The sequence below is a fragment of the Mobula hypostoma genome, chromosome 6 (assembly GCF_963921235.1).
Source record: "Mobula hypostoma chromosome 6, sMobHyp1.1, whole genome shotgun sequence".
NCBI lineage: Eukaryota > Metazoa > Chordata > Chondrichthyes > Myliobatiformes > Myliobatidae > Mobula > Mobula hypostoma.
Window position 1 is genome coordinate 175,557,408 of NC_086102.1, and position 21,085 is coordinate 175,578,492.

Here is a 21,085-nt window from a genome sequence, read left to right on the forward strand (position 1 = left end):
CAACTGTTAGAATTGATGTGTTTGGTGAATATATAGAAAATAGAACATAAAATAGTACAGCACAGTACAGGCCCTTCGGCCCACAATGTTGTGCCGACCCTCAAACCCTGCCTCCCATATAAGCCCCCACCTTAGATTCCTCCATATACCCATATACCTGTCTAGTAGTCTCTTAAACTTCACTAGTGTATCTGCCTCCACCACTGACTCAGGCAGTGCATTCCACGCACCAACCACTCTCTGAGTGAAAAACCTTCCTCTAATCACCCCCTTGAACTTCCCACCCCTTACCTTAAAGCCATGTCCTCTTGTATTGGGCAGTGGTGCCCTGGGGAAGAGGCGCTGGCTATCTACTCTATCTATTCCTCTTATTATCTTGTACACCTCTATCATGTCTCCTCTCATCCTCATCCTCTCCAAAGAGTAAAGCCCTAGCTCCCTTAATCTCTGATCATAATGCATACTTTCTAAACCAGGCAGCATCCTGGTAAATCTCCTCTGTACCCTTTCCAATGCTTCCACATCCTTCCTATAGTGAGGTGACCCGAACTGGACACAGTACTCCAAGTGTGGCCTAACCAGAGTTTTATAGAGCTGCATCATTACATCGCGACTCTTAAACTCTATCCCTTGACTTATGAAAGCTAACATCCCATAAGCTTTCTTAACTACCCTATCCACCTGCGAGGCAACTTTCAGGGATCTGTGGACATGTACCCCGAGATCCCTCTGCTCCTCCACACTACCAAGTATCCTGCCATTTACTTTGTACTCTGCCTTGGAGTTTGTCCTTCCAAAGTGTACCACCTCACACTTCTCCGGGTTGAACTCCATCTGCCACTTCTCAGCCCACTTCTGCATCCTATCAATGTCTCTCTGCAATCTTTGACAATCCTCTACACTATCTACAACACCACCAACTTTTGTGTCATCTGCAAACTTGCCAACCCACCCTTCTACCCCCACATCCAGGTTGTTAATAAAAATCACGAAAAGTAGAGGTCCCAGAACAGATCCTTGTGGGACACCACTAGTCACAATCCTCCAATCTGAATGTACTCCCTTCACCATCACCCTCTGCCTTCTGCAGGCAAGCCAATTCTGAATCCACCTGGCCAAACTTCCCTGGATCCTATGCTTTCTAACTTTCTGAATAAGCCTACCGTGTGGAACCTTGTCAAATGCCTTACTAAAATCCATATAGATCACATCCACTGCACTACCCTCATCTATATGCCTGGTCACCTCCTCAAAGAACTCTATCAGGCTTGTTAGACACAATCTGCCCTTCACAAAGCCATGCTGACTGTCCCTGATCAGACCATGATTCTCTAAATGCCTATAGATCTTATCTCTAAGAATCTTTTCCAACAGCTTTCCCACCACAGACGTAAGGCTCACTGGTCTATAATTACCCGGACTATCCCTACTACCTTTTTTGATCAAGGGAACAACATTCACCTCCCTCCAATCCTCCAGTACCATTCCCGTGGACAACGAGGACATAAAGATCCTAGCCAGAGGCTCAGCAATCTCTTCTCTCACCTTGTGGAGCAGCCTGGGGAATATTCCGTCAGGCCCCGGGGACTTACCTGTCCTAATGTATTTTAACAACTCCAACACCTCCTCTCCCTTAATATCAACATGCTCCAGAACATCAACCTCACTCATATTGGCCTCACCATCATCAAGTTCCCTCTCATTGGTGAATACCGAAGAGAAGTATTCATTGAGGACCTCGCTCACTTCCACAGCCTCCAGGCACATCTTCCCACCTTTATCTCTAGTCAGTCCTACCTTCATTCCTGTCAACCTTTTTTTCTTCACATAATTGAAGAATGCCTTGGGGTTTTCCTTTACCCTACTCGCCAAGGCCTTCTCATGCCCCCTTCTTGTTCTTCTCAGCCCCTTCTTAAGCTCCTTTCTTGCTTCCCTATATTCCTCAATAGACCCATCTGATCCTTGCTTCCTAAACCTCATGTATGCTGCCTTCTTCCACCTGACTAGATTTTCCACCTCACTTGTCACCCATGGTTCCTTCACCCTACCATTCTTTATCTTCCTCACCGGGACAGATTTATCCCTTACATCCCGGAAGAGATCTCTAAACATCGACCACATGTCCATAGTGCATTTCCCTGCAAAAACATCATCCCAATTCACACCCGCAAGTTCTAGCCTTATAGCCTCATAATTTGCCTTTCCCCAATTAAAAAATTTCCTGTCCTCTTTGATTCTATCCTTTTCCATGATAATTATAAAGGCCAGGGAGCGGTGGTCACTGTGCCCCAGATGCTCACCCACTGAGAGATCTGTGACCTGATCCGGTTCATTACCTAGTACTAGATCTAGTATGGCATTCCCCCTGGTCGGCCTGTCCACATACTGTGACAGGAATCCATCCTGGACATACTTAACAAACTCTGCCCCATCTGAACCCTTGGAACTAATCAGGTGCCAATCAATATTAGGGAAGTTAAAGTCACCCATGATAACAACCCTGTTATTTTTGCACCTTTCCAAAATCTGCCTCCCAATCTGCTCCTCTGTATCTCTGCTGCTACCAGGGGGCCTATAGAATACCCCCAGTAGAGTAACTGCTCCCTTCCTGTTCCTGACTTCCACCCATATTGACTCAAAAGAGGATCCTGCTACATTTCCCACCCTTTCTGTAGCTGTAATAGTATCCCTGACCAGTAACGCCACCCCTCCTCCCCTTTTTCCGCCCTCTCCATCCCTTTTAAAGCACTGAAATCCAGGAATATTGAGAATCCATTCCTGCCCTGGTGCCAGCCAAGTCTCTGTAATGGCCACTAATTCCATGTATGTATCCAAGCTCTCAGTTCATCACCTTTGTTCCTGATGCTTCTCTTGCATTGAGGTACACACATTTCAGCCCTTCTACCTTACTGTCTTTACACTGTTTATTCTGCTTCTCTTTCCTCAAAGCCTCTCTGTATGTTAGATCTGGCTTTACTCCATGCACTTCTTTCACTGCTCTATCGCTCTGGGTCCCATCCCCCTCACAAATTAGTTTAAACCCTCCCGAACCATGCTAGCAAACCTACCTGGAAGGATATTGCTCCCCCTCGAGTTCAGGTGCAACCCATCCAATCTGTACAGGTCCCACCTTCCCCAGAAGAGATCCCAATGATCTAAAAATCTAAAACCCTGCCCCCTGCACCAACTCCTCAGCCACGCATTCAACTGCCATCTCCTCCAATTCTTACCATTACTGTCACGTAGCACTGGCAGCAATCCTGAGAACGCCACCCTTGAGGTCCTGTTCTTCAGCCTTCTGCCTAATTCCCGAAACTCACACTTCAGGACCTCATCCCTCTTCCTGCCTATGTCGTTGGTCGTATTAGAAGGTAGGCTCTGTATCAAGGTAGAGAAGTTACACAACACAAGAATGGTAGAAGTGAGCCTGAGGCATTGAGAGTTGCAGGGGAGTAAAGTGAGGGGAAATGGGACAAGTGAAGTTGCTGCCCTGGAATCTAAGTGGGCTAAATGATTATTATAAGATGACAAAAGCCAGTGAATAGTTAATTCAATTGGCTCCACAAGATATCAAGAAATGGCTGGTAGCATGGCATATAATTAAGGCTATCAGATCTGAACACCTTCTTGCTAGACTTTCATTCCAGGTCTAACCATGCTTCTAACGAAGCCATTTCAGTATAGTAATAACAAAAGCTGTCACCTAGCAATGTAAAAAATTTGCTCTGGAGTTTTCTATTCACAAAAATTCAGTCGGGCTAATTTCACTCAAATCAGGTTGCTCTTGATTAGCAACAAAATGCTGGAAGGTTTAATCAGCACGATATTCTAGCCACACGTAACTTCCAAAGAGTTGTCAACTGTATCCAGTTTAGGTTTTAGCAAGAGCACTTGCTCCATATCTCACCACAATCCTGTTCCAAAGTGTTAAATTCCAAAGATGAGTTGGCAGTGACCGCTCCTGATATCAAGGCAGCAATTGATGAACTGTGGTATCAGCAAAACCTGGTGAAACTGAAGTCAATGGATATTAAGGGGAAAACAGTTCAATGGTTGAAGTTATACCTTGTACAAAGAGAGATAGTTGTATTTGTTGGCAGCCACTCAACACAAATTCTTCAGGACGGAGTTCCAGCCTGAATTGTCTTCAGCTTTTTCATCATTAACTTACATCGTAAGAATGTAGTAAGTAAATTTGCTGAAAATAGCACAGTTCAATTCTATTCACAGCTTCTGATTAAATGAAGTAGTTCATGCAGCAAAGATTAAACAATGTAAATGGACTGAGAAGTTCCAGAAGAATGCCAGTCAGTACTCAACTTCAACAAGAGAAAGTGTAACGACTTCCCCTCATTGTTCATTGCACTGCCATCACTGAGAGCCTAACATGCAAATTCTGGATCAATACAAACAAAATACACACAAAACTCAGCAGTTATGACTAGGAGCACAACTGGAAAGCCATATAAATACTGTGGCAACAAGAGCAGGTTGGAGACTGGGTACAATACCTTCCAGCAATTGACATATCTCCTGACACCCCAAAGCCTTCATGTCTACAAGCACAAATCAGCATGATGGAATCCATTCTATTTGCCTTGATGAGAACAGCCCCAGCAACACTGAAGAAGCTAAACTGTTTCCAAGACAAAAGCAGTCCATCCACTACTTATTCTCTTCCTCTTCCACCTCTAGCATACAATGTGTACAACTTACAAACTGTCCAGAAAAGATGTCTGATATGGTATCGTCCTGTGTTTTATACTTGGCACAGAACCATAGTCAGTTTGGTATTGTTCACAGACTGGCAATAAAGTGATTCTGATTCTGATTCTCGTTCTGAAAATTACTTAGCTTGTCTACCACGACACTTCCCAAAACCATGACTTCTACCACCAAGAAAGACAATGACAATACGTGCATGGGAAGGCTGCCACTTGCAGGTTTCCCTCCAGGCCATGTACCATCCTGACATAAAAATATATCACTGCTTCTCCACTGTCCTTGATCTAAATACCGGAACTCTCTCCCCAAGAGCAGCTTCACCATAAGTACTGCAGCTGTTGAAGTAGGTGGCTGAACTACTTTGCAAGGGCAGGTAGGCAAGGACAGTAAATTCTGGCCTTGCTATCTTTGCCCAGGCCCCAAAAAATGAAATTTTAAAATGGACGCAATATTAAAAGCCTCCCAACTTAAGGTGCTCACAGCAAGTAGCATCAGTGGTGATACTGAGCTTCAAAATGTGATCTTGAATAGGATTAGAATATGTAATGCACAAGCATTATTAATGAAAACAAATAGTAAGGATCCATCTGGGTTCCCATTGCAATACCTTATTTTGAGGGAAGTGAAAGGAACATTACTTGAAATTGAGAGCTTCTTCAGCCAGGAGGAAGCACTAGGAGAATGAAATGTCACCACTCTTCAAATGTACTCTAATGTCCAATTAATCACGAGACCTGAAATGTGAACAAGTTCACGTTCAAGTTTAGTGTCATCTGACTGTACATACTGTATATACAACCAAACGAGACAACATTCCTCCGGACAATGGTGCACCCACAATGCAAATAGCACATGGTACATATTATCACACACAGCACATAAAGCTAAATATTTTCACAAATAAGTTCATAAAATATAATTAAAAATGCATGTGAAGTACGCACTGCAGGTAAACAGTAAACACTAAACAGCTGGCTGTCCTAGTGATGATAGCTTACTGGTGGCAGTATGTTCATTTGTCTCTCAGCCTGAGGGAAAAAGCTGCTACCCGGTCTGGCAGACCAAGTCCTGATGCTCCTGTACCTCTTTCCTGACAGTAGTGGTTCAGAGATTGTGGGATGAGTGGTAGGGATCCTCAACAATATTTCAGGCCCTTTGTATACAACACTTCTGGTACAAGTAGGGGTGGGGGGAGACTCCAGTGATCCTCTCAGCAATTTTTACTGTCTTCTGTAGGGTCTTGAGGTCCTCTGCTTTCCACCTCCATACCACACAATGATGCAGCTAGATAGGATACTCTCAATTATGCTCCTTCAGAAAGTTGTTAGAATGGAGGCAGAAAGCCTTACACATCTCAGTTTCCTCAGAAAGTGTAGATGCTGTTGTGCCTTCTTGACCAATAAGGAGGTGTTGTGAATCCTGGTTAGATCGTCCGCTGCAAGGAAACCAAAGAACTTTGTGCTCCTCACTCTCTCTGCAGCAGAGTCATTAATGTGCAATGGAGAGTGGTCAACCTGTGCCTGCTTGAAGGTCACAATCATCTCTTTTGTCGTGTCCACTTTGAGACTCACACCATTTGACGAGCCCCTTTACCTCCTTTCTGTATGCTGACTCATCATTGTTGCTGTATCATCAGCGAACTTGATAATCTGGTTTGAGCTGGATCTGGCAGTGCAGTTGTGAGTCAGAAACATGAACAACAGCAAGTTGAGCACGCAGCCTGGGGGGCAGTAGTGATGGAGCTTGAGATATTGCTGCCAACTTAAACTGCTGGAATCCTTTATTCAAGAGTTACAGAAACGGGGGTTGAGTTCCAACAAGGATAGTTTACCCACCAACCTCTGAGGGATGATCATGTTACACACAGAGCTGAAGTCGATGAATAACATCCTGGTTGGTGTTTGTGGCATTGTTCTTTGCAGGTAGGAAGGGACAGAGTGGAGGGCCAAGGGCTGAGGTTATGGCATCATCAGTGGACAAGTTTGAGCAGTAGGTAAACTGGAAAAGGTCCAATGTAGCTGGAATTTGGGATTTTATACAATTCATTACCAGCCACTCAAAGCACTTCATGATTGTTGAGGTCAGTGCCACTGGGCAATAATCATTTAGGACAGTTACCATCGCTGTCTTGGGCACTGGAATGATGGTGGCTGCCTTAAAATCTGCAGGGACAGTTGACTGTTGTAGAAGAAGTATTAAAGATGACCTTTAAAACCTCTATTAGCTGAGCCATACAATCTCTCAGGACCTGACAAGATATGTTGCCTGGCCCCACATCTTTGTGTGGGTTTACCCTGACTGGAATCCTTCTCACCTTGGTGTGGCCAGAAAAGGTGCCTGTTTCTCAAAGGGAGAGAGGACTTCCGTCAATGTCACATCATTCAATTGGTCAAATCATGCATAGAAAGCACTCAGCCTATCAGGAAGGGAGGTTTCGCTTTTGTTGATGCGTAGGGTAGAGTTGTAATCTAATAAAGTTAGTATACATTGCCACATGTACCGTAAGACCCTGGTGTCACAAAAATGGCTGTGAAATTTCTTCCTGATGACACGGGAGAGCATGGCTCTTGCTGACCTTGGGGTCTTCTTATTCCCCAATCTTGAAGGCAGCGTCCTAAACCCTAAGCCGTGCACAAAGCTCTACAGTCAGCCATGCTTTCTGATTTGCCCTGGCAGTGTAGTGTTTAATCACAGTAACATCATCAATGTATTTTCCTATGTAGCCAGTCAATGATCCCGCATACTCATCAATGTTGACATAATGAACATTGGTAGCTGCCTCCCTGAATACTCTCCAATCCATACTTTAGAAGCAGTCCTGCAGTGTTAAGCTAACATCTTCTGGCCAGGTCCTGATTTATTTGTGAATTGGTTCGTCTGTATGCAAGGATTAGCAAATGGATATGTGGTCTGAATATCCGAGGTGGGTCGAGGTCAGTCTTGTAGGCTCCACGAACATCAGTACAGACCAGGTCTAGTATATTCTCTGCTCTGGTTGTGTAGTTGACATGTTGGTAGAACTTTGGCAGGACTGTTTTTAAGTTGGCATGGATTGAAGTCACCAGCAATAATAAAGAAACCATTGAGGTGAGTGGCTTGGAAATCGTAGGTGGTGCTGTAGAATTCCTGCAGTGCTTCCCCAGCATTAGCACAGAGGGGGGATGTAAACAGCAAAAAAAATCACAATGACAGTGAACTCTCTTGGTAAGTAGAAGGGCCTGCATTTCACCATTAAAACTCTATTTGCTCTGAGCAGTGGGCCATGACCACCGAGATGTTCGCACACGAGTTCTTACTGACATAGGCACACAGACCTCCTCCGTGGGCCTTAGCCGAGGTCATAGCATTTCTGTCCACCCAAAAGGTGATTAGGTCTTTCAGTTAGATGGCTGAGTCTGGAGTGGTGTCCTGAAGCTACGTTTTTGTCAGGACAAGTATGTAGCAATAGCAGTCCCTCTTTTCGCACTGGCTCAGACATAGATGCAGGTAATCCAGTTTAATATCTATCGATTGGATGTTAGAGAATAGAATCGACAAGAACACCACTTTCCCTTCCTAGCTGCTGCCTTACTGAGCACTTATTTTTTGACCAACTTCCAAAACAACTTTGAGTTGGACGAAGTTGTTTGCAACCGAAGTCACTTTAATTTTCCTTAGTAAAGACATAATAACTGGGTTACCATTACAGTTTGGCTTAAAATTTCGTCAATGCAACACATGTAGAGTCCTGTCAATACATCAAAACATACATTTTTGGCTATAAAGTGCTTTGTAAGTTGAAGTATTATCAATAATTATTGGTAAATAGATGCAAGTTCTTGAATTAGTTGAATGTATTATTTACAGTGGCTAGCACAACCTCTTCACCAGCACTCTTGGGAATCAAGGATCAACGATCTAATTACGAGAAGACAAAGACTTCTGTGCAATATTTCAACAACCAAGGAGATGGTATAATGCACAAAGACTTAACCATGGGTAAGAAATGGAATGATTTCAGCAGTTTGTATAAGTAAAACTTTTATAAACATAAAACGTGTTTTATATTATTTTATTGGAGTTGTTGAGATTTGGTTTGCAAAGTTGTTTGAAAAATTGGACTTGTATTTCAAGGTAAATTCACATTGAAAAATTAGAATTCTTTTCAAGTATCGGAGTGTCATGGTGATTATAATTTACAAGTAAATGTATGAAGTCGGAGTAAAACTTTCAGCCCCTCGGGCCTGCTAAACCATTTAATAAATCCATGGCTAATTTGATTATGACCTCAACTCCACATTCCCGTCTTTTCCATAATAACTTACTTTCTTGCTTATGTAGTATCTACCCATTTCTGCCTTTAAAATATTCAAAAACCTCTTCCACCACTTTTTGAGGAAGACAATGCCAAAGATTCCTGGTCTCTAAAGAAAAAGAAAACTGACTTGCTGTCTTAAATGGGCATCTGCATAAATAAACGGTGCCAGATGAGCTTAATGCTTTCTATGCTCACTTTGACCATCAAAACATGGAGGAATCTTCATGAACCGCCACCACCCCTGATGGTCTTGTCATTTCAGTCTCTGTGGCTGACGTGAGAACATCCTTCAGGAGGGTGAACCCATGGAAAGCATCTGGCACAGATGGGATACCTGGCCAAGTAGAAGACCTGTGCTGATCAACTGGCTTCAGTGTTCATTGAGACTGTTAACCTCTCACTTCAGCAGTCTGAGGTACCAACCTGCTTCAAGCAGGCTTCAATTATGCTGGTGCCTAAGAAGAACATGGTGACCTGCCTCAATACTATCAATCAGTAGCACTGACTGTATATCCACAGTGATGAAGTGATTTGAAAAGGTTGGTGATGAAAGGTTTCAACTCCTGCCTGAGTAGCAACTTGGATCCATTCTAATTTGCCTACCAGCATAACGGGTCCGTTTCATTGGCTCTTCACTCAACCCTGGGACATCTGGACAGCAGAGATGCAAACATCCGGGTTCTCTTTAATGGCATTCAATACTATCATCCTCTCAAGTCTAATCAATAAGCTTCAAGACCTTGGCCTCAAAACCTCCTTGTGCAATTGGATCCTCGATTTCTTCACTAGTCGTTTCCAGTCAGGTCGAATTGGCAACAACATCTCCACCACAATCTCCATCTGCACAGGTGCACCACAAGGCTGTGTGCTTAGCCCCCTGCACTACTCATTTTACACTTATGACTGTGTGGATAAGCACAGCTCCAATGCCATATTTAAGTTCGCTGATAAAACCACCATCATAGGCCACAACAGCAATCTCTTACTCAATGGTAGCAAGACCAAAAAGCTGATATTTGACTTCAAGAGGAGGAAACCGGAGGTCCATGAGCCAGTCCTCATCAGAGAACCAGAGACAGAGGGGGTCAGCAACTTTAAATTCCTCAGCGTTATCATTTAGAGGACCTGACCATGGGCTCAGCATGTGAGTGCAATTACAAAGAAAGCACGGCAGCACCTCTACATCCTTTGGAATTTGCAAAGACTCAACATGACACTTAAAATTTTGACAAACTTCTATAGATGTGTAGTGGGGAGTATTTCGACTGGCTACTTCCCAGCCTGGTATGGAAACATAAATGCCCTTGGATGTTGTGGATACAGCCCAGTCAGTAAGGGGTAAAGCCCCCATCACCATTGAGCGCATCTACGTGGAGGACTGTCGTAGGAAAGCAGTATCCCAGAGACTCCCACCACCTGGGTCATGCTTTCTTCTCACTGATGCCATCAGGAAGAAGTTACAGGAGCCTCAGGGCTCACACCAACAGGTTTAGGAACCATTACTACCATCAGGCTCTTGAACGGGGGGAATAACTTCACTCAACTTCACCTGCCCACAACCATGGGCTCACTTTCAAGGACTCTTTATCTCATGTTCTCGATATTTATTGCTTACTTATTCATTATTATTATTATTATTACTACTGCTTTTTATTCTTTTTGTATTTGCACTGTTTGTTGTCTTTCACACATTGACTGGCCACCCTGTTGGTGCAGTCTTTCATTGATTCTACTATGGTTATTTGATTTTCTAAGTATGCCTGTAAAAAAATAAATCTCAGGGTTGTATATGGTGATGTATATCTACTTCAATAATAAATTTACTTTGAACTTTGCTCCTTGTTTTATATCCTCTTGCAAAAGAAAACATCCTCTCTACTTCGACCCTGTCAGGGCCCATCAGAAACTTCTGTGTTTCATCTCAGCTAAACTGCATCAGATATAAACCTACCCTGTCCAGTTTTTCCTTATAAGCTAATCTACCCATACCAAATATTGGTCTCTAACACTTTCTTTGAAGTATTTCCAGCACATTTACAATCCATCCCTAAAAAGGCCAGGACTTTATAAACTATTCTAAATGAGGTCTCTCCAGTGCCCATATAATCAAAACATAACCTTCCTGCCTTTGTATTCAATTCCCTTTGCAATAAACAATAACATTCTGCTAATTTTCCTCACACTAACATTTGTGAACTGGGCACCAGGTCACCCAGAACTCAATAGTCTTATAGAATTCAGATTTTTGCCCCCTGCCAAAAATTTCATATGTTCCCACCTTATATTCAATGCTTGTCCATTTGTTTAACCTTCCCTTGTAGCCTTTTAATATCGTTTACACAACTTATATTACTATCTTTCTGTCATTAATAAATTGAGCAAACAACCATACCTTTGGTGCCTTCATCCTATTCATTTGTAGAAATATATAATTCTCATAGTTGTTACGTGCTGTCTTTTTGTTGCATGTCACTGCAACACACCACAGCAAATTCCCAATACTTGTAAATGTATATGATGAATCTTTGATCTTTGAAATTGTAAACAGTTTAGGCTCCTTGCTATTCATCACATCATACCCACACAAGAAAAATAGTGCCTGGTCTATTTCCTTCTAGCTGACCAGTTGTTGATCTTCAACAATGTATAATCTCCTACACAATAATCTTTAATTTTTTTGCAATAACTTTCATTGTACCACCTTATCAAATGCAAATTCGAGATTAGTGCATTTAACAGTTCCCCTTCATCCACAGCTTGCAGTACTTTTTAAAATTCCAACTATTGATCAAAAGAGATTGAATATGTGATTCAATAATTTAAGATAACCAGCCTTTCCTGTTTGTGTCTAAACCAATGGTGCTGGTTGGATCCTACCCCAACGTACTTTTCATTCATTCACTTTATATGTTACACAGCAGCATAATACATTTTCTTGTGAACATAAGAAGTTTAAAATAAGCTGAAAGCAGATCCCCCAATATGATTAAAGGGAACATGAGAAATTGGAACCCAATGTCTTTAAGGGGAACATTAGAGATGGTGGATGAATCAGTGCCAAACCAAGCAATTGGACAGCATATTACCAAAATTTTATGGTATTTCATAGGAGTGAATATGATTACCTTTGTATTATTACTTTGAATGTATGGCAAGAAAATAGTTACCAGTTTATTATCATTATACATAATATTGTTTTTTCCTATAGCATTTTATATTTAAATTTATAAACTACTCTCTGCCATTTCTGTGTTAATATGCAGTATACTGTAACTTCTGCCTAACTTGAGTCATTATTAAATATACTAATATACTATAAGATTATTTACAAAATGCATAATTGAAACTTTGATGCACATTTTCCTCATTTCCATGTATTTCGCTTTCCACGCTTGTTTTTAATTCTGCCTTTATGCTGAATTATCACAATTATTGTGTATCTTTAACTGATTGAGTTCAATGTATTGATTTGCAGGTTCCAATAAGCTGTCACCTATTTACATAGGTTCCTATTCTTCACCAGCAAAGGAGGAATCTAGACGACTTCATGTAAGTATTGGATAAGAAACTATGAAGGGGAAAATATCTGCATCAGAGCATTCCATAATCATGAAGTAACCTTGTGGAAAATGCAGGACTCAAATCTATTCGCTTTGAGATTATGTCCAGTAGATATAAATAATTAAATCTTCTTTGCCTATAGCAGTTGAGATTTCTGTGAATTGAACTGAGAAGTCTCAGTTCACTTCAAGCAAATACGTGATATGACTTGACCAACTGGAAAGAATTAAAGTTAGGAATCATTTTTAAATTGTTATAGGTCATTTAGGGTCAAAGAAGAGAATCCTAGAAAATTTACCATTGTAGAAAGAGACCCTTTGACTCATCATGGTTGAGAAATATATACCAGCTTAATCCAATTATCTGCAGCAGATCCATAGTCTTACAGATTATTGTTCTGCAAATGCTTATCAGGGACCTTTTAGTTTGCCTGTACAAAGGCTTTCAGAATTGAGCTCCAGATGTCTACCAACGTGTGAGTGAATGAAGTAGTAGACTTCCTCTTCAGAATCAGAATCAGGTTTAATATCACTGGCATATGTCATGAAATATGTTGTTTTGTGACAGCAGTACATTGCAATACATAATTTTAAAAACTACAAATTACAATAATATATATAATCAGTAGTGCAAAAAGAGAGCAAAAAACAAGAAAAATAGTAAGATAATGCACATGGATTCATTGTCCATTCAGAAATCTGATGGCCGTGGGGAGGAAGCTGTTCCTAAAATGTTGGGTGTATGTCTTTAGGCTCCTGTACCTCCTCCTTGATGGCAACAATGAGAAGAGGCATGTCCTGTGTGATGGGGATCCTTAATGACAGATGCCACCTTTTTGAGGCATTGCCTCAGTGCTGGAAGGCTAGTGCCCATGATGGAGCTGGCTGAGTTTACAAATTTCTGCACCTTTTCCCAATTCTGTGCAATTGCCCAGCCGTATCAGACAGTGATGCAACCAGTTAGAATGCTCTCCATGGTACATCTGTAGAAATTGGTGAGACTTTGTTGATATGCCAAGTCTCCTCAAACCCCTAAGGAGATATAGCTGGGGTTGTATCTTCCGTAATTACATGAATATGTTGGGCCCAGGATAGATCTTCAGAGATGTTGACACCCAAGAACTTGCTGATCACTCAAAGGGGATGGTTTATGGTTTATGTTCCCTTGATTACTCATTCTTGAAGTCCACAGTCAATTTCCTGTTCGTACAAGGTTGAAAACCTGTGCAAACCAGCTGGCAGTAATGTTCAAAGACAACTTCAGTCACTCACTGAGATTGTTGTTTCAACACCACTCAAAGAGCTGATCCATCTCATTCCTGTATGCCTCCTCATCACCACCTGAAATGCTGCCAACAATAGTTGTGTCATCAGAAAATTTATAAATGGCATTTGAGTTGTACCTAGTTACACAATCATGGGTATAGAGAGAGTAAAAGAGTAAGCTAAGCACACATCCTTGAAATGCGCCAGTGTTGATATCAACAAGGAGGAGATGTTAATTCCGATCTTCACTGACTGTGCTCTCCAGTGAGGAAGTCAAGGATCCAGTTACAGAGGTCAGAACAGAGGCCCAGGTTTTGGAGCTTGTTGATTTGTACTCAGGGTATGATGGTATTGAATGCTGAGTTGTAATCAATAAACAGCAGCCTTACGTACGTATTGCTGTTGTCTAGATGATCCAAGGCCAAGTGGAGAAGTAGTGACATCGCAACTGCTGTGTAGCTATTGAGGCTGTAGGCAGATTACAGCAGGACCAGGTCCTTGCTTCAGCAGGAGCTGCTTCTGGCCATGACGACCTGTCAAAGCACCTAATCACAATAGATGTGAGTGCAGCTGGTCAGTAGTTGCTCTACTCTTCTTGGCCACTGGTACGACTGTGGCCCTTTTGAAGCAGATGGGAACCACCGACTGCAGCAGTGAGAGATTGAAGATGTCTTTGAACACTCTCCATTTGCTTGGCACAGGTTTTCAGTGCCATACAGGAGGTAGACATCAGTGCCTGACACCTGGTGAGGGACCACACTCATAAAAGATGTTCTGACGTCAGCCTCCCAGACCAAGATTACGGTGTCACCAGATGCTGCAGGGATTTGCACAGGTGTAGTTTTTGATTCTCCCTTTCGAAGTGCACATTAAAGACGTTGAGCTCATCTGGGAGTGAAGCATCAGAAGCATTCATGATGCTAAGTTTCAGCTTGAAGGAAGTAATAGCCTTCAAACCCTGCCAGAGCTGCCATGCATCCAAATACATGTCTAACTTCAATCAGGATTGCTTTCTTGCTCTTAAATAGCCTTCAGTTAGTCATACCTGGACTCTTGTATATTTCTGGATCACCAAGTTTGAATGCCACAGATCTAATTTTCAGCAAACTATGAATCTCCTGGTTCATCCACATCTTTTGGTTTGGGTATGTTCCGTAAGTTCTTGAAGACACATACTCATCCATACTGGTCTTGATGAAAATGGTGACAACTGTGGCATATTCATTCAGATTTGAGGATAAATCCCTGAATATTGTCCAGTCCACCACTTCAAAACAGTTCTTTAAGTGCTTCTCTGTCTCCCTTGAGAATATCTTCTTGACCTACATGTTTGGAGTAGAAGTACAGCCAGTTAATCAGACTTTACCTCCAAAGTGCAGTTGTGGGATGGCACAGTGACTGTTTTTGATGGTGATATAACAGTGGTCAAGTGTGTTAGCACCTCTGGTTCCGTAGGTGTTATGTTGGTGGTAGTTGTTCAAAGGCTTCTTCAAGCTGGCCTAGTTAAAATCCCCCACAATGCTAGGGAAGGCATCAGGGTGTGTTCTTTTGTGATTGCTGATCATGGTGCTCAGCTCCTCCATTGCCTGCCTGATATGGGCCTGAAGTGGAATATACACCTTTCCCCTCCAATTCTTTTACTAGTTATATAAAATCTATGCCTTTTGGTTTTTGACCCTTCTGCTAAGGAATATAGGTCATTCTGGTATCTCAAAGCCAGAAGTCAAAGTTTATATCTAAGCTCCTTATATTTTTAGACACTTAAGTTAAAACTCCCCTCAACCCCTCTGTTTGAAAGAAAACTACCCTTGCCAATTCAATTGTTCCTCAGCTAATCCTGGCAACATTCTTGCACTTCCTCTGCAATGTTACATCTTTCCTGTAATATTGTGACCAAATCTGATCATAGTACTTAAATTACCATCTTACTGGCAATCTAACAGAACTTCTTTGTTCTTAATTATGTATCATTGTTAGTAAAAGGAAGCATTCCTACTACTTGTTTAACCATTCTGTTAAAGCATCTTGTTACTTTGAAGGATTTATACTCAACAGTCCAAGATCCATCCATCCCACGATACCTTGCATTCACTTCCATTTTATGGTATACTGTCTTGACTTGTACCTCCCGAAACGCATTTCTGGATTTTATTCTGAGTGCCGCTTTTCTACATAGTTTATCAATCCATTGACATCCTGCAGGAGCTGAAAATGTTTTCCTCACTGTTAATCTCAAGAACAATTTTTGTATCTCCAACAAACTTCTCTATAACAACATAAAAAAACAGAAGTAGAAGTAAACTCTTTGTCTCTTTGTGCCTGTTCTATCGTCCAATAAGATCATGCCTGATCTTTGGCTTTAGCAACATTTTTCAAAGTTCAAAGTAACTTTGTTATCAAAGTACACGTACGTCACCATATACTACCCTGAGATTCATGTTCTTGCAGGCATTCACAGTAAATAAAAAGAAACAAAGTAGAATCGTGGAAAAACACACACAGCAGAGATAGACAAACAACCAATGTGCAGAACACAACAAACTGGAAATACAAGAAAGAAAAAAGTAACAATATTAAACAAGTAGGTTATAAAAATCGTGAACATGAGTTGTAGGGTCTTTGAAAGAAAATTCATAATTTGCAGAATCAGTTCAATGAGTGAAGTTAACCCCTGTGGAGGGGTAATAACTGTCCCTGAACCTGGTGGTGTGGGATCTAAGACTCATGTACCTCCTTCCTGATGGCAGCAATGAGAAGAGAGCATAGCCTGGATGGAGGTGTCCTTGATGATGGATGCTGCTTTTCTGCGTCAGTGCTCCTTGTGGACGTGCTCAGTGGTGGGGAGGACTTTTGCCTTTATTAATCGAGGTACTGAGTTTCCCAGGAGCAGTGCAATCATAACATAACAAACGCAACGCTAAATAATAAACGTAACAATAAATAGTAAAACACAACAGCCACATGTCAGTTAAAATCAAGTTATAAGTGTCCAGTGCAAGTTAAAAGTGTCCAAAGCAGAGTCAGGTAGAGCAGCTATTTAGCAGTCTGACTGCCTGTGGGAGGAAGCTGTTTAGTAGTCTTGTGGTTTTAGTTTTGATGCTCCTGTAACATTTGCCTGATGGCAGAAGAACAAACAGTTCATGGAGAGGGTGTGAGGGGTCTTTAATGATGTACCGTGTCTTCTGAAGGCATCGACTCTGAAAGAGGTCTTGGACAGAGTTAGGGAGACCCGAATAACCTTCTCTGCTCCCCTAACCACCCTCTGCAAGGCTTTTTTGTCGACAGCACTACAGCTGGAGTACCAGGTTGTGATGCTAAAGGTCAGCACACTCTCAACCAAGCCTCTATAAGGAAAGATTAGACAATTTTACATTGTTTTCTATAGATCAGCAGAGGCTGTTGGGAGTCCTAATAGAAGTTGATATGATTATGAGAGGCCAAGGCAGTTGATACTTTTCTCAGGGTTGAAATGTGTGATAGTGGAGAGTATGTATTTAAGATGAGAGGGGGTAAATTCTATGGAGATGTTCAGGGCAAGATTTTACACAGAGTGGTGGGTGCCTGGAGTGCACTGTTGGAGTGGTGGAGGAAGCAAATACGATGCCACTTTTAAGAGAATTTTAGATAGGCACATGAATGTGCAGAGAATGAAGGGATATGGGCATTACTTAGGCAGATGGATTAGTTTAGTTAGACATTTAATTACTAGTTTAAATAGTTTGGCTCAACATTGTGGGCTGAAGGGTCTGCTCCAGTGCTGTACTGTTCCATGTTCTAACAAGGACCATTGCGCGTAACTCATAAAGTGGACCCACACAGGTTTCCACAGCCTGGGATATTCTCCTTTCTCATGTGCTGATTTTATCTGCTTTGAAAGGAACTCAGATTTCTTATTACTTCCTTCTTTACCTTCTTTATCTCATCCAAAATATTACTTTTTTGAAAACATTGTTGGCATAACCTCCTCCTTGAGTAAGTACAGCTGAAAAATATTCATTAAGAACTTTACCGTATCCTCCATATCCACATAATGGTTACTCGGTTGGTCCTTATGAGACCCTACTCTTTATTAACAACAGAAAATTCTGAAAATATTCAGCTTTTTCAGAAAAAGAAATAAAATTAATATTTCAGCTCAGTGATCTTTAAGCTGAATGAGGACTTGCTCTTATCCTAAGAGAAATAGGAGCAGGAGTAGGCCATCCGGTCCATCAAGCCTGCCCCACCTTCAATAAGGTCATGGCTGATCTGTCTGTAAGCTCAGCTCCATCCACCTGCCTTTTCCCCATAACCCTTAATTCCCTTACTATGTAAAAACGTGTCTAATTGTTTCTTAAATATATTTAGTGAAGAAGCCTCAACTGCTTCCTTGGGCAGAGAATTCCACAGATTCACCACTCTCTGGGAAAGACAGTTTCTCCTCATCTCCATCCTAAATCTTATCCCCTGAATCTTGAGGCTATGTCCCCTAGTTCTAGTCTCACCTACCAATGGAAACAACTTTCCTACTTCTACCTTATCTATCCCTTTCAAAATTTTGTATGTTTCTATAAGATCCCCTCTCATTCTTCTGAATTCCAGTGAGTATAGTCCCAGGCGACTCAATCTCTCCTCATAGGTTAGCCCCTTCATCCCTGGAATCAACCTGGTGAGCTTCCTCTGCACTGCCTCCAAAGCCAGTATATCCTCCCTCAAGTATGGAGACCAGAACTGCACACAGTGCTGCAGGTGCGGCCTTACCAATACCCTGTATAGTTGCAGCATGACCTCCCTGCTCTTGAATTCAATCCCTCTAGCAATGAAGGCCAACATTCCATTTGCCTTCTTAATAACCTCTTGTACCTGCAAGCCAACTTTTTGCGATTAATGAACAAGCACTCCCAAGTCCCTCTGTATAACAGCATGCTGCAATCTTTCACCTTTTAAATAATAATCTGCTCTTCTATTACTCCTTACAAAGTGGATGATCTCGCATTTACCAACGTTGTATTCCATCTGCCAGACCTTGGCCCACTCACTTAACCTATCTATATCCCTCTGCAGACTCTCCACATCCTCTGTACAGTTTGCTTTTCCACTCAGTTTAGTGTCATCAGCAAATTTTGCTACGCTACACTCAGTCCCCTCTTCCAAATCATCAATGTGAATGGTAAACAGCTGCGGGCCCAGCACCGACCCCTGCGGCACCCCACTCACCACACCCTGCCAACCAGAGAAACACCCATTTATAACAACTCCCTGCCTTCTATTGGTTAACCAATCCACTATCCATACCAATACACTTCCTCCAACTCCATGCATCCATATCTTATTTATAAGTCTCTTGTGCGGCACCTTATCGAACACCTTCTGGAAATCCAAGTATACGACATCCTCCTGCTCTTCATGGACAGATAAAACATCTTTGGATTTTATTTGATTTTGCCTGTAAGTCTTTACTTAATGTTCATAATTCTTCATAATTTCACCCTTGCATTTTTTACAATACATTATAGCCGTAACGCAGTACTGAGCTTTCAGTATATAACCCTCGAGGGGTCTCGGCCCGAGGCGTTGACTGCGCCTCTTCCTGGAGATGCTGCCTGGCCTGCTGCGTTCACCAGCAACTTTTATGTGTGTTGCTTGAATTTCCAGCATCTGCAGGATTCCTGTTGTTTGATGAAAATTACTGGCCAGTATTAAATCAGATTAAATTCTGAAAATCAATCTACCTCATTTTCAAGCTTATGGGAACTTCTGAAAAATGTCATGTTTGGCTACGAAACAATTTCCTCAACTGCTTGAGTGAAAGACTAGAATGGAACAAAAACTCGATACAAAATCTATTTTAAATCAATGGAAAATAGAAAAACAGTTACTGGAACTTTCAAGTATAGTACCAATATTTGATTCATATCCTTCACATTGTGTAACCAACTGCATTTTTTACAAAATACTTTAATATTTACCTTTACACCTGTATTAAATATTACTGGGTTGGTAGTTCATATTGTGTTGCTATAATTCTGTTTTATTAATTGTGACATTTCTACAGCATCCACAGATGTACTATGGTCAAGATGACTCAAGCAGAAGAAATTATGATGCTTACAGAATGTATATGCAGTCTCCCCACAGTTATGAAGACCCTTATTTTGATGACCAAATACATTATCCTGCAGTCGCAGATTACACATCACGTGGACTAAAAACTTCAACTAATTATGTAGACTTGTATTCCGCAACACGGCCGCCTTACAGAGCAGACCAGTACCCAGGATCCCCAGACTCCTGGGTTTAATATTAGGAAGACAAAATAGAAGAAAAATGTCTTTTTGCTCCATTTTTGCGATTTGATTGTAAGTAATCATTGATGTAAAAGAATTCCAGTGGAGACAGTGTGAATGTAACTTTTAAGAAAGGGATTGAGGATGTGGATCTATTGAATAAGGATATGAAAGGAACTGAAAAGGAAAATTGATGAGTGTCTTAAGTCAGACTAGATTTAAATTACTTATGTAGCTTTTATAGTTTGGTGGTGGTGTGGGAAAAGTGATGAAAGGTTTGCGATGGAAGAAAAAAGTTGGATAATGTATGAGCAAAATAAAATGTGAAACTTCTGTGAATAAAGTGTTACTTTTGGTTTGTACAGACATTTTAAATATATATGTCCATTTTGTTTTATTGAAATATTGAATCTTCAAATTATGTATACCATATACCTTGTAAATTTTGCTTTCTTTGGTGTAAATATGGAACTGCCATGTGAACAAGGTTGAAATCATTTCTTAAAGGAGTGTCCTGTATTGAAGTTAATTTTAAAATACAGGACTCTTAAAATAGATGAATTAATCCAAATGAAAATAAGTACATTTTGTTTTAAAGAAGTTTTGTAATTTCAAAGAATGTGTATTTCCCAGTAAACTGAAAACTTATTTTTCCATTCCCATTCTGTGGCTGGTTTCACTGCCATTTGCTATATGCATTTATAAATAAATGTGATCATTCCATACACTGAAGTTCTGAGCTCAAGATTTTCTTTCTTTTTCTTCACCAATTTAGCAATATTTGCTCTCTGATACTAATATTTATTAGAATTAGGAAACTGCAGGTGTTGGAATTCTGAAATTCAAGCAAAATACTGGAAATACTCAGCAGATTAGTCAGTATGTATGGAGAGAGACAAAGTTAATGTTTCAGTGTAATGACCTTTATCATGATGGATCTCAATGTTCAAAATAAATTTATTATCAAAGTG

General features: G+C 41.2%; 1 protein-coding gene across 6 annotated transcripts in view; it reads left to right on the forward strand.

Moving 5' to 3' along the window:
• pkp4 (plakophilin 4) overlaps nucleotides 1-20,840 on the forward strand; it is a 179,678-nt gene extending 158,838 nt beyond the window's left edge. For all 6 annotated transcript variants that reach the window (XM_063052287.1, XM_063052289.1, XM_063052288.1 and 3 more), the window contains 3 exons: nucleotides 8,572-8,703; nucleotides 12,498-12,571; nucleotides 19,883-20,840. In XM_063052287.1, coding sequence (XP_062908357.1) covers nucleotides 8,572-8,703; nucleotides 12,498-12,571; nucleotides 19,883-20,128 — 452 coding nt within the window. In that variant the 3' untranslated portion in view covers nucleotides 20,129-20,840. The remainder of the gene's footprint in view (nucleotides 1-8,571; nucleotides 8,704-12,497; nucleotides 12,572-19,882) is intronic.
• The last annotated feature ends 245 nt before the right edge of the window (nucleotides 20,841-21,085 follow it).